Below are 14825 nucleotides of genomic sequence, written 5' to 3'. Positions count from 1 at the left end.
TCTGTGATCACAATGTAGGGGGCCCAGATTCAATCTCTGGTCAGGGAACTAGATCCCACATGCCACAACTAAGAGTTCACATGTTGCAACTAAAGATCTCACATGCCACAACTAAAGATCCCACATGCCTCAACTAAAAGATCCTGCATGCAGCAACAAAGATCCTGTGTGCTGCAACTAAGACCTGGCACAGCCAAATAAATAAATATTTAAAAAAAACCCAAATGGATAATCAATAAGGATCTACTGTATAGCACAGGGAACTCTACTCAATATTCTATAATAACCTATATGGGAAAAGAATCTGAAAAAATATGGATATGTGTATATGTATTATTGAATCAGTTTGCTGTACACCTGAAACTAACATTTTAAATCAACAATACTTCAATATAAGATAAAAATTAAATAAAAAGAAAAAAAGTCTTCATTGTACTCTTGGTGAGATGAGATGAGCCTAACCATTGCAACTGTACAACCAATAGAAATTTACTCCAAGATTTCGTTTACTGTTGTAAACTGTGTGCCCAAATAATAAAAAGGGGTATTAAAAATAAAATAAAATAAAAGCTCCATGAGGCAGGGGCTTTGTGTCTCCTCCTCAGTACAGCGCAGTAGTTAGAAACACAGATTTTGAAACCGGACTGCTTGGGTTCCAATTCTGGTTCTACCACTTAACTACCTGTGTGAGGCAAGTTACTTAATCGCTTTGTGCCTCAGTTTTCTCATCTTAAAATAGGGATAGGGCTTCCCTGGTGGCGCATTGGTTGAGAATCTGCCTGCCAATGCAGGGGACACGGGTTCGAGGTCTGGTCTGGGAAGATCCCACATGCTGAGGAGCAACTAGGCCCGTGAGCCACAACTACTGAGCCTGTGCATCTGGAGCCTGTGCTCCGCAATGAGAGGCCGTGACAGTGAGAGGCCCGCACACCGCGATGAAGAGTAGCCCCTGCTCGCTGCAACTAGAGAAAGCCCTCGCATAGAAACGAAGACCCAACACACCCCAAAAAAAATAAATTAAAAAAAATTTTTTTTAAATAATAAATTTATTAAAAAAATAGGGATAAAAGTATGTACTTCATCAGGTTGCTGAATTAAAGGAGTTAACCTAAAGTGCTTCAAACAGTGCTGGGTACCTGGCAAGCACTACCATGATCATCATTCTCAGCTTAAACACTGCCTCCTCAGGGTAAGCCTGTTCTTTTTCAGAGCATCTAGGACTCATCACAATTTTAAAATATTTTTTGTTTACTGTTTGTACTCCGTTAAGACAGGGAATTTGCCATATTTACTACTACATGCTCAGCACCTAGCACAATGCCTGATACAGCACAGGTACTCAGTAAATATATGCTGAATGATTAGAGAAGCAGATATTATTTCCGTGCCACCTGTGAGAAAGGTCCGGTGCTGTGTCAAGGCAGAAGAGAGCACAGCTAGGATTTGCGCCAAGGTTCCAACCACCTAACTCAGCTGCATGACGAATAGTTATGAGGTATTCTGTAAACAACAAATAGGTCTAACACTCTGTTACTCTCTTCATCCAGACCGTACTCATCTGCCACGCTCTCCAGAGGTGGCATCTCCTGTTTGAAGCTTCCTCCATTCAAACCCATCTTTGCTTAGTTGGAGCTCCCACAGCACTCAGTATGCATTTCTTAGCTGGGTCCTGTTTTTACACTTCTGTGCTATTTCTTCTACCTGTCATCTCAGCTGATGATGCCCTTGCTCTTAACACATTTGCTCTTCCTCACTTTCCCCAAGCTCCTCCCACTGCTGGGCCCATAGGATAAGCTCAGCACAAGCTTGGAGAGTGACCACCTCTGCTGCCTTTCCAGGAGCATGGCTGGGGCCACTCTGCATTCTGTATGCTTTCATGAAAGAGATGATGACTCTATAGGAAACAGGAGGTTGGCCAGGTGTCCTCTTACCTGATCTGCTGTGGCTGGTGGTGGCAAAGCTGTAGAGAGAGAGAGCATCCGCAGGGAGGCCTCCAATTGCTGGGAAGGTAAAAAGAAGTTGGGCACCACAATGGGCTCTGGGCTATAAAGGTAGTTAAGGGACACAAATACCTAGAAATCTTCCCCAGACCAGCATCTCCTCTGACCTCTACCACCCCTTTGTTTCCCTCCAACTTATTCCTGCCCATGAATCCTTTACTCAAGTGGTTCCCTCTGCCTGGAAGGCCCTGCAACTCCTAACAAATTGGTCTATACTTCATGGGTCACTTCAGATCCCACCTCCTCCCGGAAGCCTCCTCTAAATCTCAGCCACAGTGATCCCTCCTTTCCTAGTCTAGAGCCCAGTCTGAAACACAGGCTAATGCTTATTCTTTTTTTTTTTTTTTTTTTTAATTATTTTTGGCTGCATTGGGTTTTCGTTGCTGCGCATGGGCTTTCTCTAGTTGTGGCGAGCGGGGGCTACTCTTCATTGCGGTGAGCGGGCTTCTCATTGCAGTGGCTTCTCTTATTGCAGAGCATGGGCTCTAGGCATGCGGGCTTCAGTAGTTGTGGCAGGCAGGCTCAGTAGTTGTGGCTCACGGGCTGTAGAGCGCAGGCTCAGTAGTTGTGGCGCACCGGCTTAGTTGCTCCACAGCACGTGGGATCTTCCTGGACGAGGGCTCGAACCCACGTCCCCTGCATTGGCAGGCGGATTCTTAACCACTGTGCCAACAGGGAAGCCCGGCTAATGCTTATTTAGTCTGATATGATTTTCAATTTGTTTCCCTCAATACTCCCTAAGAATCTCAAAGGCAGAGGCGGTGTATTTCCTTCCGTCACCTCACTACTTCCCAAGAGCCCCATGAGGCTGGCAGGTAGCAAGCACTGGATGATACTTGCCGAGGGCCTGCTGGCCAAAACCTGACAGACAGGGTAGGGGTGGGAAGGTGGCTCCAGGGCAGCATCTTAGGCTGGAAGGTGCTGCCTAGCATTGAAGGAGGGCCTGTCCTCCTGGGTGTTCTGTGCTCACATCCAGAAACGAGGGCTCTGTATAAGCAGGCACAGCTGATCCACCACCTGGACGTGAGCCCTAGAAGTCGGGCGCTGTATCTTGCACTTCTCCATATCCTCTGGAGGTACCCAGTACTGTGTTGAGAACACAGTGTTCCACAAATTTGTTCAGTCAAAGCAATGATTCAGTTTGGGAGGGGAAGGAGGGGACTATTTTGATGGTCTATTTGTTTCTGTTCAATAAGCTAAGTATGGTTCTGATGCAAATTGGTCTATTACTGTTCTTCCATGCTAGACTTCGAACTCAAGGAGGGCAAAGATGAGCTCTTTTTCATACTATATTCCTGTCACCTAGCATAGTACCTGAGACACAATAAATGTTCAATAAATATCTACTGAATGAATGAAATGCATCATTTCCTGCTTTGGCTCAAGTCCCTGATTTTTCTACAGAGAGGTGGGGACGGAGTTGGAGATCCTGAAGGGAAAGAGCCCTTTGACCTCAGCCTTCTTCAGAGGCCCCGGTGAGGTAGGGCCTATTTGCTGCTGCCGCTCTGACTGCTGAGGACTCTCAGCCTGACAGTCAGCTTGGCTGTGAGGTACCCAAGGTGTGCTGAAAGACCAAACTCCCCTGCTCAGCCCAGCACCACCTGTCTTTCTAAGGATCCTGCTCCAACAGTAACCTCTGTCACTTATTAGATGGTACCTTCACATTTTGTGCCTGCTCCTTCACCTGTAAGATGGATATAATAATTGTACCTTTTGTTTTGAGAATTAAATGACATTATATATACAAAGTGCTTAGAATGGTGCCTGACACATAGCATGTACTCAGTAAATGTCAGCCCTTCCTGTCTCCCCAGTTGAGGGGGAAAAGTCACCACCAGTTCCGTCACACCTACTGAAATTTGCTTTCCATCCCCACCTCTGCACTGTCCTCCTAATGCTAAAGCCAGCGAATACATGTCAGTCCACATTGTGCTGGACTTGTCTTAAGCATCAGGGTGCTGACCACCACTCCCCGAAACCCTGCTGCTCCCATCTCTCTCACCGGCTCTCCTCCACCTCCGCTGTGGGCGCGTCGGCTCCCCCTGCCCTCGCGTACTGGTGATCCTCAGGGCTCTGTCTTGTGTGGCTCTCCCTTTCCCTGTCTCCTTGCTGTTCTTGTCTGTTTCCAGAGATATCTACCTTTATAGCTGATCTCATCCTGAACCCCAGGCCTGCATTTCCTCCTGGACGTCTCACAGGCACATGTGCAAAACAGAAATCTGCCTCTTCCCTCCCAACTGTCTGTCTTTATGTGCTATTTCCTACCTAGTAAATGACCTAACCTGTGACAGAAATCTCTAGGTCATACTTTCTATTTTCCTCTTTCTCATCCCCGGCCCCTATCTAATCCTCTCAGATCCCTCCTCCTTTTCCTCATCATAAAGCAGTCTATGCTTTAGGACAGACTTTCTTCATCTTTCATTATTACTGCAAGTTTCCTACCTGGTCTCCTTGCTTCTGGTCTCCCCTGACCTAATCCACCCTCTACAAGGCACTGGGAGAATTTTCTAATATGTAAATCTGACCAATCATATGCTTGCTTAACATTTACTGAACACTATTTACATACCAGGCACTATGCTAGGTAGTTTACATTGTTAATTTAATTTTCACAACAACCCCACAAGAAAACTATTGTTATTACTTATTTAAAGATAAGGAAACTGAAGTTTAATCTGCTAACAAGATAGAGTCCAAGTACCTTAGCCAGATATAAAAGGCCCGTTAAGATCCAGCCCAGCTTCACCCCTCACCATCCCTCTTATCTGGGGGCTCTAACCACAGTGACTTCTGCCCACAGGCCAGGCTCCTTCAAGTGGCTACGCCTCTGCACACACAGTTCGCTGTGACTAGAATGTTCTTGTCCCTGTCTACAGAATGGCTATTCATCTTTGAGGTCCAGCTCTACTGTCTCTCTTTCTGGGGTACCTCCAAACAAGAGTTATGGCAGCTTCCTCCTCTTGTTCCCTAGCATTTTGTCCATGCCTTAGAACAATAAAGGCTATTTATCACTGCCTATTTACTGTTACTGTCATTACCTGTCTCCTACCTCATAATGGGAACTTCTCAAGGTAAGGTCTGATTCTAATCTCTGTCCTCATTACACAGCACTGGGCCTGGCAACACTCACTTTTTGAAAGAATGAGCAGTCGGGAAGACCTGAATTAAAGCAGTGCCCTTAGGACCTGGCACATGTGACTGCTCCTCCACTGACCATAAATTCTGAGCACAACTAAATCGACTGTAGAGGCAGAAACATCAGAAGCCAGGAAGAATGAGGCCAAGAAAGAACACCGAGGCACTCTGCTTTCAGTGCTCAGCCTCTAGCCATTTCACGCTGTAAGCCTCTCCTGAGCCCATACCCCCTACCCTCAGGTTTCTCTCTGCCTTGCATCAAGAATCACATCTATGTGGTTTGTACAAATGTTCCCACTCATTTGATTTTCTCAAGAATCTTGTGAAACTGATAGCTCATTTCAATCTATATTTACGGATCCTTTCTGTGTGTCATGTCTGGGGACATGGAGAAAGACAAGGTCCTTGACCTACCTGGGAGTGTACAGTCCGGTGGGTAAGGGATTATTACCTCCATCTTATAGGTGAAGAAATCGAGGCTCAGAAAGGTTAAACTATATGCTTGATGTTACACAAGTAGTAAGAGCTGGGTCCCAATGGTCGAAGTCAGGCCCCCTGATTTCTAGTGGAGAAAGAACTGCAAAGCACTACAAAGGCAGCCTGCTTCACCCACCAGCCCTGCAATAACCCCTGCTTATTGCTGGGATATCAGGTGAGCTGATGTGATCAGCTGCTTAGGCTACAGATGTGAGGGCTACTGATGGTCCCAAGTGGTTTCTTTTCCCCATAACATGCCCATCTGCATTTCAGAGGAAGAGGGGGAATGTCAGATGCCCCTCTCCCCATCAACAGTGCCATCCTGGGGGGGCTTGGGTAAGACCATTTCAACAGTGCCCACTTTCCCCTCCCCTTGGCCCATCACTTGCCTTAAAAAAAAATTAATTAGGCAAGTCACTAAAACTCTGAGTCTCCATTTCATTACATGCAAAACAGAAATGATACCAACTTTAAAGACTTGTGTGACCGAATGCAAAATGTAGGTAAAGTGCCTGGCACATGGTAAATGCTCAATCGTGGTAGGACTCTTCTTTCTCTATACCCTCCCCTGAAATTTCAACTGAGATTAATGGTCTCATTCCTCAGATGCAGAACTTTGCCTTCAGGTGTAAAATACACAGAGATTAATCAGATAAATCAGGCTAGGATAGGCTATTGAATGTACTACCAACATCTAAGCCCAGTTCAAAGCATTATGCTTCAGAGGCCTGATGATAATGGTAGAATTGTAGCACCTGATCAGTACAGGTGAGTCTTCAGCAGGAAGGGGCTCCCCACGCCCCTGAGTGCATTCTATGAGGGGGGGACACTGCTCACACTCATGCGGCTGGCCTAAGCACCAGCACCCAAAATGCCTAGAGATGGCTTAAGGGTCTACCTGGGGAAAACACCAAAGGATACAGGAGGATGCTCTGCTTCGTGGACACCTCTGACCCAGATGTCTCCTGCTTCTGCCTGATGTCAGGGCAGTTGACAGGTGGCTGCTTATGGTTTTCCCCTCTGCTCTGGGAGGCTGGATGTAGAGGGAGCTTCTCAGAGCTATCAGCAGAGTCACTTAGCTCATCGGAGACCACTTCCTTCTCAGCCTGGGCCTCTGGCTTAGGCTCTTGGTCCTGGTCTGCCTTTGGTGAGTGCCACCCAACACAGGTTTTGCTCTGTTGGGCTCCTGGGAGTGTCACATGGTAGCTGAGCTGAGGGCCTGCTGAGAGAGGCTCTTCAACTCTGGCCTTACAGGCCACACCCTCACAAGGAACAATACTTTGGCTAGGAGAGCCCTGCCTATGCAAGTGGGGGTTATCAGTCCTTTCCGGGCTGGAGAGAAAGCTACTTTGGACCTTGAGCTCCTCTCTGGGGAAAAAAGGCTCTGAAGGACACGAGGGGCCTTCCCTCTGCCCCTCACCAGCCTGAGGGCTGATGATCTCACTTGCATCTGACATGAAACTGGACCAAGGGCTAGTTTTGTCTGTCACGGTGGTGATCTCATTGAGGGTCCTGGGCTCAATGATGTCTTCTTCATAGTCCTCAGCACTGTAGGCCGGGCCTGCCTTGGTGTCCTCACCGCTCTGCATTCTTGTGATGGGTACCGTGCGCCCCATGGCCTCATAAAGCATTCCTCTTCCACTTGAAGTCTCTTCAAGAGTAGAGGGAGGTGGGGAGTTTCTACCCTCATCTGGAGCTCTTGCCAATGGCAGGTCTGGAGTTGTGCTTCGTTCTTGCGTGGCTACTGTGTCCTGAGCATCTGGGAGGGTGGTGACTTCTCTGCTTCTACTCCTCGCTTGGTGAGAACGCAGAGATCCTTGAGAGTTCCGGGTGATAGCCTGCAGATCTAAACAGTAACAGATATCACTCTTACTACAAGGTAGGGCCACAGACCACTCAACTTTCCCACATTAGCTTCTAGTTTCAGATGTAGTCTTGCAATCAGACCTTTGAACAAACCTTAAAGATAATAGTTAATTTGCCCCCAAGAGTCAGTGAAACTATATTCAAGGCGGTACAATTTCTAGCATTTTATTCTAATATCAGAGGACCAAAATCTAATCCATTTATAGCTGTGGTTACGTCTGTGGAAATACTTTCAGAGACTATCTGCTCATGCTCAGGAATTCTTGGGAGCTGGGAGTCCTGGTGGGAATGTTCATGCTTCCATTTACTTCAGTAATTACCTATATTACAAACCAAAATGAGAATCCACTTATTTACCTATTTGATGACAGTTATTAGAACTATTTTATTTGGAAAATAAAAGCAAAGAAATACCCATCACCCAAATGATAAGGCTGTGGAGATTTGTGAAGAAAATGGAGGCGGCATGGTGTGCTGGAAAGAGCACAGGCTTTGGAGCCAGTCAGTCTTGGGTTCAAATCTCTACTGTCACTTGTCAATTTTGTGGTTACAAGCAAACTATCCTGAGTCTGTTTATCTTTAAAATGTGATAAGACACCACCTTTTTCACAGCATTATGGTGAAAAATATATGAGATAAATGGGCATACATTGTGTAGCACATGTATAGGCATTCAGTAACTCCTTTCAAAATTCATCCTCTCCTTGTGAAAATCAGTTCTCCTTCTGTCATCCCCTTGCTTAGAACTCCCCTTTTTCTTCCAGGATAAAGATTAAACTCCTAAGCTTGCCTTCAAGGCCCTTCGGCTTCAAGCCTTTGATTCTCCTCACTCTCCTCTTTTAATATGACCTTTAAAGGGATTCTCCTTATCCACTCTCACCTCCACCCCAAACAAGCCTCCCTCTGTTTTGCTCTTATGCTTTCTTTCTGGGGGGCAGCTTCTTTGGTTGACTATAGAATGCATGCTTGATGAAAGCACAGACAATGTCTGCCTTGTCCACCACTGTATCCTGCCAGAACTAGTGACACAATAATGCCTGGCACAGTTGGTGCTCAATAAACAGTAAGTGGAAGCCAAACACAGAGTACACTTCTGTGGTCCTGGCTACCAATAGGTTAGGTATCTGGTAGAAGACGGTAGGAAGGTTTGTGCCTAATATCAACCATAGTGGCTTTATTTCCCTTTAAAGAGAAAAAACTGAACTTATTCATCCCTGTGTAGAATCTACACATTCTGCTTGCGAAAAAGGATCCCGGGAACTCCCTGGCAGTCCAGTGGTTAGGACTCCGTGCTTTCACTGCTGAGGGCCCGGGTTCAATCCCTGGTCAGGGAGCTAAGATCGCGGTATGGCCAAGAAAAAAAACAAACCTCCCTCAATGATATCAATACAGTCAAAGTGAGAACCACCACTTAAGGGGGCTTTTCAAAGGGTAGACTATGGACCACCAACACCTAGAATCATCTGGGGTGCTTGCTAAAAATGCAGTCTTCTGGCCTCTGAGAATTAAAATCTGAAATATGTTTGTAGCTGAGTTTTTCTGAAAATAGAGCAGCATGAGTTCACGAACTGCCACTGAAGAACTCATCTAATCCATTCCCCTCTTTTTCCGGTTGGGGAAACTGAAGCTCAAGAAGGGAAAGGGTATGCTCAGAGTCAAACAGTTAAGTCTGTGCCACAAACCCAAGGACTCGACTCAGGTCCCCTGCCTCTCAGTCCCATGTTCTTTCCATTGCACATGTCCCAGTGCCACGCTATTACGTCTCTCCTTTCAAAAGGAAGACAGTAAATAAGAAAGATGGTGAAAGCTGTTGGTCTCTATTTGCCATAAAGACTTGTCTGAAGGCACACATTCAAATGCTTTTTGAATAAGCACCCATGACCATAACTCCTCAACAAGAGCAGCCCTGAGCCATACCCGTGATTAAGGAGCTGACTTGCAACACCAGGTTATTGGATTTCTCCAGGATGCAATGGCTTTCGGGGTCTAGGCTGCTGGCTCCTGGCCGAAGATGGTCCCTCTGACTCTCTTGGCACTGCGAGATGGCAGTATAGGTCTGAGGACTGAGGGGAAGTAAAGGCTTGGTGAGCTTCTGGCTGAAGTACCGCTGGATCTGATCTAGCTCACTCAGATTCCTCCTGCAAAAGAAGGGGAGAAGAAAAAAGGGTCATTCACTGGGATTATGAGCATCTTTTATGTTCCCCTGACCTTCCATTGCTTGAGCTAGGAACTTAGCATTTCTCACTTGGTCTATTAACAGCAGGGCCCCTCTCTCTCCAATCCACCAATTCATCCTTCACCTCTCTGACTACAATCCCACTGTCGGGGACAACATTTACCCCTCTGTCTGGCTAATGGGATTCCTCTTCTGATGTCCAGCAAGTAAGTATTCTACCTCCTTATAGGGAACCATTCTTTTTTTTTTGATGTTGGGGGTAGGAGTTTATTAATTTATTTATTTATGGCTGTGTTGGGTCTTCGTTTCTGTGCAAGGGCTTTCTCTAGTTGTGGCAAGTGGGGGCCATTCTTCATCGCGGTGCGAGGGCCTCTCACTATCGCGGCCTCTCTTGTTGCGGAGCACAGGCTCCAGACACGCAGGCTCAGTAGTTGTGGCTCACGGGCCTAGTTGCTCCGCGGCATGTGGGATCTTCCCAGACCAGGGCTTGAACCCGTGTCCCCTGCATTGGCAGGCAGATGCTCAACCACTGCGCCACCAGGGAAACCGGAAACCATTCTTATCATCATTCCAATCCTCACTTCCCCTTACTCTGGGCTAGCACTAACCTCTGCTACCTTTTAACCATTCCTGATCCTTTAAGCAAGTGACCTCTTCCAGCAAGCCTTCCCTGACTCTCTAAGTTGGTTTAAGGGCCGCTCCTCTGTGCTCTAGTCTTTCTGTACTCTTCAACCATGTCATTTGTTTGTTTCACATCAATTTCCCCTGATGTGATGTGATGTGCTGAATCCTTTATATCTATTGCACCCAGCACAGTGTTTGGCACAAAATAAATGAATGCTGAATGGATAAATGGACATGAATAAATGAGCTTTAAAAAAATCTTCTGTTCAAAAACCTTTAATGGGGGCACATTCATTCTTACTACTCCGAAGAGAAATCACACCAACTATTACCACCTTCACCTGCATAGGATTTTATGTTTTATGCTTTCAAACACATTACGTTGTTTAATTCTCATCCAACCAGATGAGATCAGTAATTACTGTTTTACAAATAAGGAATGTGAGGGTCAGAGAATTTAAGTGATTTGTCTAGGGTAAGTAGTAGCATGCAGCTACTCAGAAATTGGAACTCCAAGACTTATGCTTTTTCCATTATAGTAGATGGGCTCTGTCCCAACTGGGTTCATTTCTGCCTCACACCCCTGCAGGCTAGAACCCAAGTTCAAGCTGCTCCCTGATCCATCCCTGTCCTATTCACTTTTTAAGGTGCAGCTCATATTTCTCCTTTTCAAAGTCCACTGCCCCAAGTCATTAGGCCACCTCTCCCTTAAATTCCTTCACTCTTGGCATCTCACCTTCTGCCTTAGATTTTCCCTTAGTTTTCTCATTATGTGTTAGTTTCCCTAACTAGGCCATGCGCATCTGGTAATAGAAGATAACATCTCAAACTTCTCTATTTCTCTAGTATACTCAGTGTGCCTGGCACGACTTGCACAACACAGACACTAAATAACTGTGAAGTAAACAGAAAGTCTTTCTACCCTTTTGTTAAGAACTGTCTGCATATCTTAGAGTCAAACATAAATTAAATGAGAGGACAAAGCTGATCCTTATTCTATCACTAGAAGCCACAACTCTATCAAATCATAGTGGATTTACTTAGGTGTCTATATCTGGGTGTATGCCACATAGATAAATACCTGTAGCAGGAACATGGAGACAAATGTCAACTTGGTGAAGCTTTAGAAAATATGCAAACCCAACTGGGCTTGTCAGAGGTTCTGGGTATAGAACCTAGCTGCAAATTCCTCATTTGTGGAAAAAGTTTGGTAATACTTGCCCTGCAGGCCTCACAGGATTGCTGTGACTCAAATGAAACACTGCTTTAGGGCTCCATGAACCCAAGGAAGCAATGCAAAATTGACATTATCTTGTTTCATCTCTGTTTTGTAGAGAATTTGTCTACGGCAGTAATTCTCGAAACCTGGCTCTAGGACTGGCAGTATCAGCATCACCTGAGAAATTGTTAGAAATGCAAATTCTCAGGCCGTGTCCTAGACCTACTAAATCAAGAACTGTATGGGTGGGTCCCAGCAATAACTTTTAATAAGCTCTTCATGGGATTCTGATACACACTAAATTTTGAGAACCACTCCTCCAGGGCAATGGTTTTTAGCCTGATGGTTTTAGCTCCAAGGGGATATTTGGGAATGTATGGAGACATTTTTGGTTGTCACAGCTGGGAGAGGGGTGCTACTAATATTTAGTGGATAGAGACCAGGGATGCTGCTAAATATCCTACGATGCACAGGACAGGCCCCCACAGGCAAAATATCTGGCCCAAATGTCAACAGTGCTGAGGTTGAGAGAAACTGCTCTAGGGTGAAGGAGAGTTTCTTTCTCTCCTTCCTCAGTGGGTGCTAAAGTATGTCATGTGAATGGTCCAATAAAATGCAGCCACACTGTTGATGGTTTTACTTAGCCTCCAATCTCCAGCATCTTCCTAGAATGAGAATCTGAACATATTACTTCCTTATAAGTCTGAGCAATTTCCCATCCATAGCATGACTGCTCAGTCCTTTCTAACCCATGTTCCACCAAAAAAGATTTTGCCAATCTTTCATTCTGAGCTTGTTTTATGAAATCAAATAATAGATTAGTTTTTTCAAAAAATAAAATCCTTTTTTTTTTTTTGTGGTACGCGGGCCTCTCACTGTTGTGGCCTCTCCCGTTGCGGAGCACAGGCTCCAGACACGCAGGCTCAGCGGCCATGGCTCACGGGCCCAGCCGCTCCGCGGCATGTGGGATCCTCCCGGACCGGGGCACAAGCCCGCGTCCCCTGCATCAGCAGGCGGACTCTCAACCACTGCGCCACCAGGGAAGCCTTAAAATCCTTTTTAATATTTGTTTCCTCAAACTTTAGACATTCTCTTCCTCCTGAGCCCATCACTTTCCATTTGAGAATCACTGTTGTAAAAGTGCAAACTCTTGGCCTGACATTCAAGGCCCTTCAAGAACTGACTCCCACACAACTTGTCCTGCTCCTTACATCTTATGCTCAGCCTCACCCTAACTGCACTGCTGGTATCTCCCCAAACTGGGCTTATTGTTTCATGCTCCTGGACCTTAGCATTTTTTTTCTGCACAGAATGCCCTTCATATTTGTTGACTTGTCCCTTTAAAGACCAGTTCAAATGTGACTTCTTTATATCTTTCCATGACCAACCTAGAATGTTACTCATTCCTCCATGTACCTTTGGCCAGGAAACCTGGAACTCTTATCATACATGGTTATAATTATAATGGCAACATGGCTGTCTCCTCTGCTGGGAATGGCAGAGCCAGGATTGGAAATCAAGTCTATCTGACTCTGGAGCAAAGTCCTTTCCACTGCACCACACTTCTTACTAGGTAATCCAGGGGCTGATCCAAATGATCTCTAATGGTCCTTTCAATTCTCACAGTGCTTTTCTGGCTCAGATGCTGACTAAACTAAGAAAGAGATAGGGAAGCATTAACAGGACAGATGCTGGTCTGGAAGAATCCAGTGGTTGTGAGGATAAAGACAGTGAGACAGTAGTCAGGATCAGGCTTCGTAAATTGTAGAGTAGATGTGAGGGTGGTTATTATTAAGTTTGATGACCAATCTAAAGTTTCTATATTTATAGGTGGACCAGAAATATAGCCCCCTGAAGGACTGGAAGGCCCCAAGCTGAGATAGATTCATCTGTGAGGAATCCTGTGAGGCTCCAGGTCCACTTTGAAGCTAACATACATGAAAGCCCTTGCTAAACATCCCGGAGCGGTGGTAGCTGATAGAAAGCAGTACTGCAGGTTGCCTTTGCCCATTCACCTTGCGCTCCACTATGGTTCCCTGTGTCTTTACTCAGCAGAGAGCCTCACCTGAGAGAAGTCAGAATGGAAGTATGGGAGGACAGGGGTGATGTGGTCAGTTTGTCATCACTTGGCAAGATTGCCTCTCCCTGCTGCAGGGATTCATGGAATCGGCGGATGTTCTGCACGTGCTCTTCATGGCGTGATGCCTTGCTTCTTCTGGTACTGCTTCTATCAGGAATAAATGAGGGCAAATAAATTCCCAACCAATGAGAAAACAAACAATAAATTTGTGACAACAAACAAATCACCCTCCTGACATGGTACTGCAAATCCACCCCCACTACCACAGTTCTGGCTTCATCGACTCAACTGCTTGGATTATAATTATCTCCTGAATAATTCTGTCTTCAGTCTTATTCATTCCCCCTTTAGAAATTCTCTACATTATAGCCTCAGTGATTTTTTAAAAACACAGAACTGAAATAAAATAACAACATTTATGGAGTCCTTATTATGTGCCAAGCACTGTTCTAAGCATTCAACATATACTAACCTATTTAATTACTATCATTCCTTTCTAGCTTTGGCTTCTCTTTTTTTAATCTTTAGAACAAATTTCAAGTTCCTTAGCATGGTATTCAAGAACTTGATCCCAGCAATAATCTTCTTTTTGTTTTTTAATTAATTTATTATTTATTATTTATTAATTTAAAAATTAATTAATTAATTTTTGGCTTAGTTGGGTCTTAGTTGTGGCACGCAGGATCTTTCGTTGTGGCACATGAGCTCTTCATTGCAGCGCACAGGCTTCTCTCTAGCTGTGGCGCGTGTGGGCTCCAGAGTGCATGGGCTCTGTAGTTGTGGCACATGGGCTCTCTAGTCGTGGTGTGTGGGCTCAACTGTCCCATGGCATGTGGGATCTTAGTTCTCCAACCAGGGATCAAACCTGCATTGGAAGGCAGATTCTTAACCACTGGACCACCAGGAAAGTCCCTTCTTCTTTTTAAATAACAGCTTCATTGAGATATAATTCAATGAAGGTATAATTCAATGAAGATATAATTCAATTCAATTATATCTAATTGTACATTAGATATAATGTATAATTGTACACCCATTTAAAGTGTACAATTCAATGGATTTTAATATATTCAGAGCTGTGCAACCATCAGCACAATCAATTTTAGAATATTTTCATCACTCTAAAAAGAAATCCTATACCTAACAGCCATTACTCCATACTTCCTCCTCTCCCCTGACCCTCCACCCAAACCTCCCAGCCCAACGCAACTGCTAATCCACTTCCTGTCTCTATAGATTTGCCTAATC

The 14825-nt window shown here is 45.2% G+C and overlaps 1 protein-coding gene across 5 annotated transcripts in view; it reads right to left on the bottom strand.

Annotated features, from left to right (window-relative positions):
• The window catches only part of C2CD3 (C2 domain containing 3 centriole elongation regulator), a 125446-nt gene that overhangs the window by 14028 nt on the left and 96593 nt on the right, over window positions 1-14825 (bottom strand). For 4 of the 5 annotated variants that reach the window (XM_059070793.2, XM_059070790.2, XM_067038532.1 and 1 more), the window contains 4 exons: window positions 13563-13724; window positions 9396-9616; window positions 6534-7458; window positions 1932-2043 (listed from right to left, as the gene is read on the bottom strand). In XM_059070793.2, coding sequence (XP_058926776.1) covers window positions 1932-2043; window positions 6534-7458; window positions 9396-9616; window positions 13563-13724 — 1420 coding nt within the window. Of the gene's footprint in view, window positions 1-1931; window positions 2044-6510; window positions 7459-9395; window positions 9617-13562; window positions 13725-14825 lie in introns of all 5 variants that reach the window. The other variant, XM_067038534.1, reaches the window with a different exon arrangement.

This window comes from Kogia breviceps, chromosome 7 (assembly GCF_026419965.1).
Source record: "Kogia breviceps isolate mKogBre1 chromosome 7, mKogBre1 haplotype 1, whole genome shotgun sequence".
Lineage (NCBI taxonomy): Eukaryota > Metazoa > Chordata > Mammalia > Artiodactyla > Physeteridae > Kogia > Kogia breviceps.
Note: the sequence above shows the minus strand (reverse complement) of the source record. Positions and strands in the feature narration are given on the sequence as shown.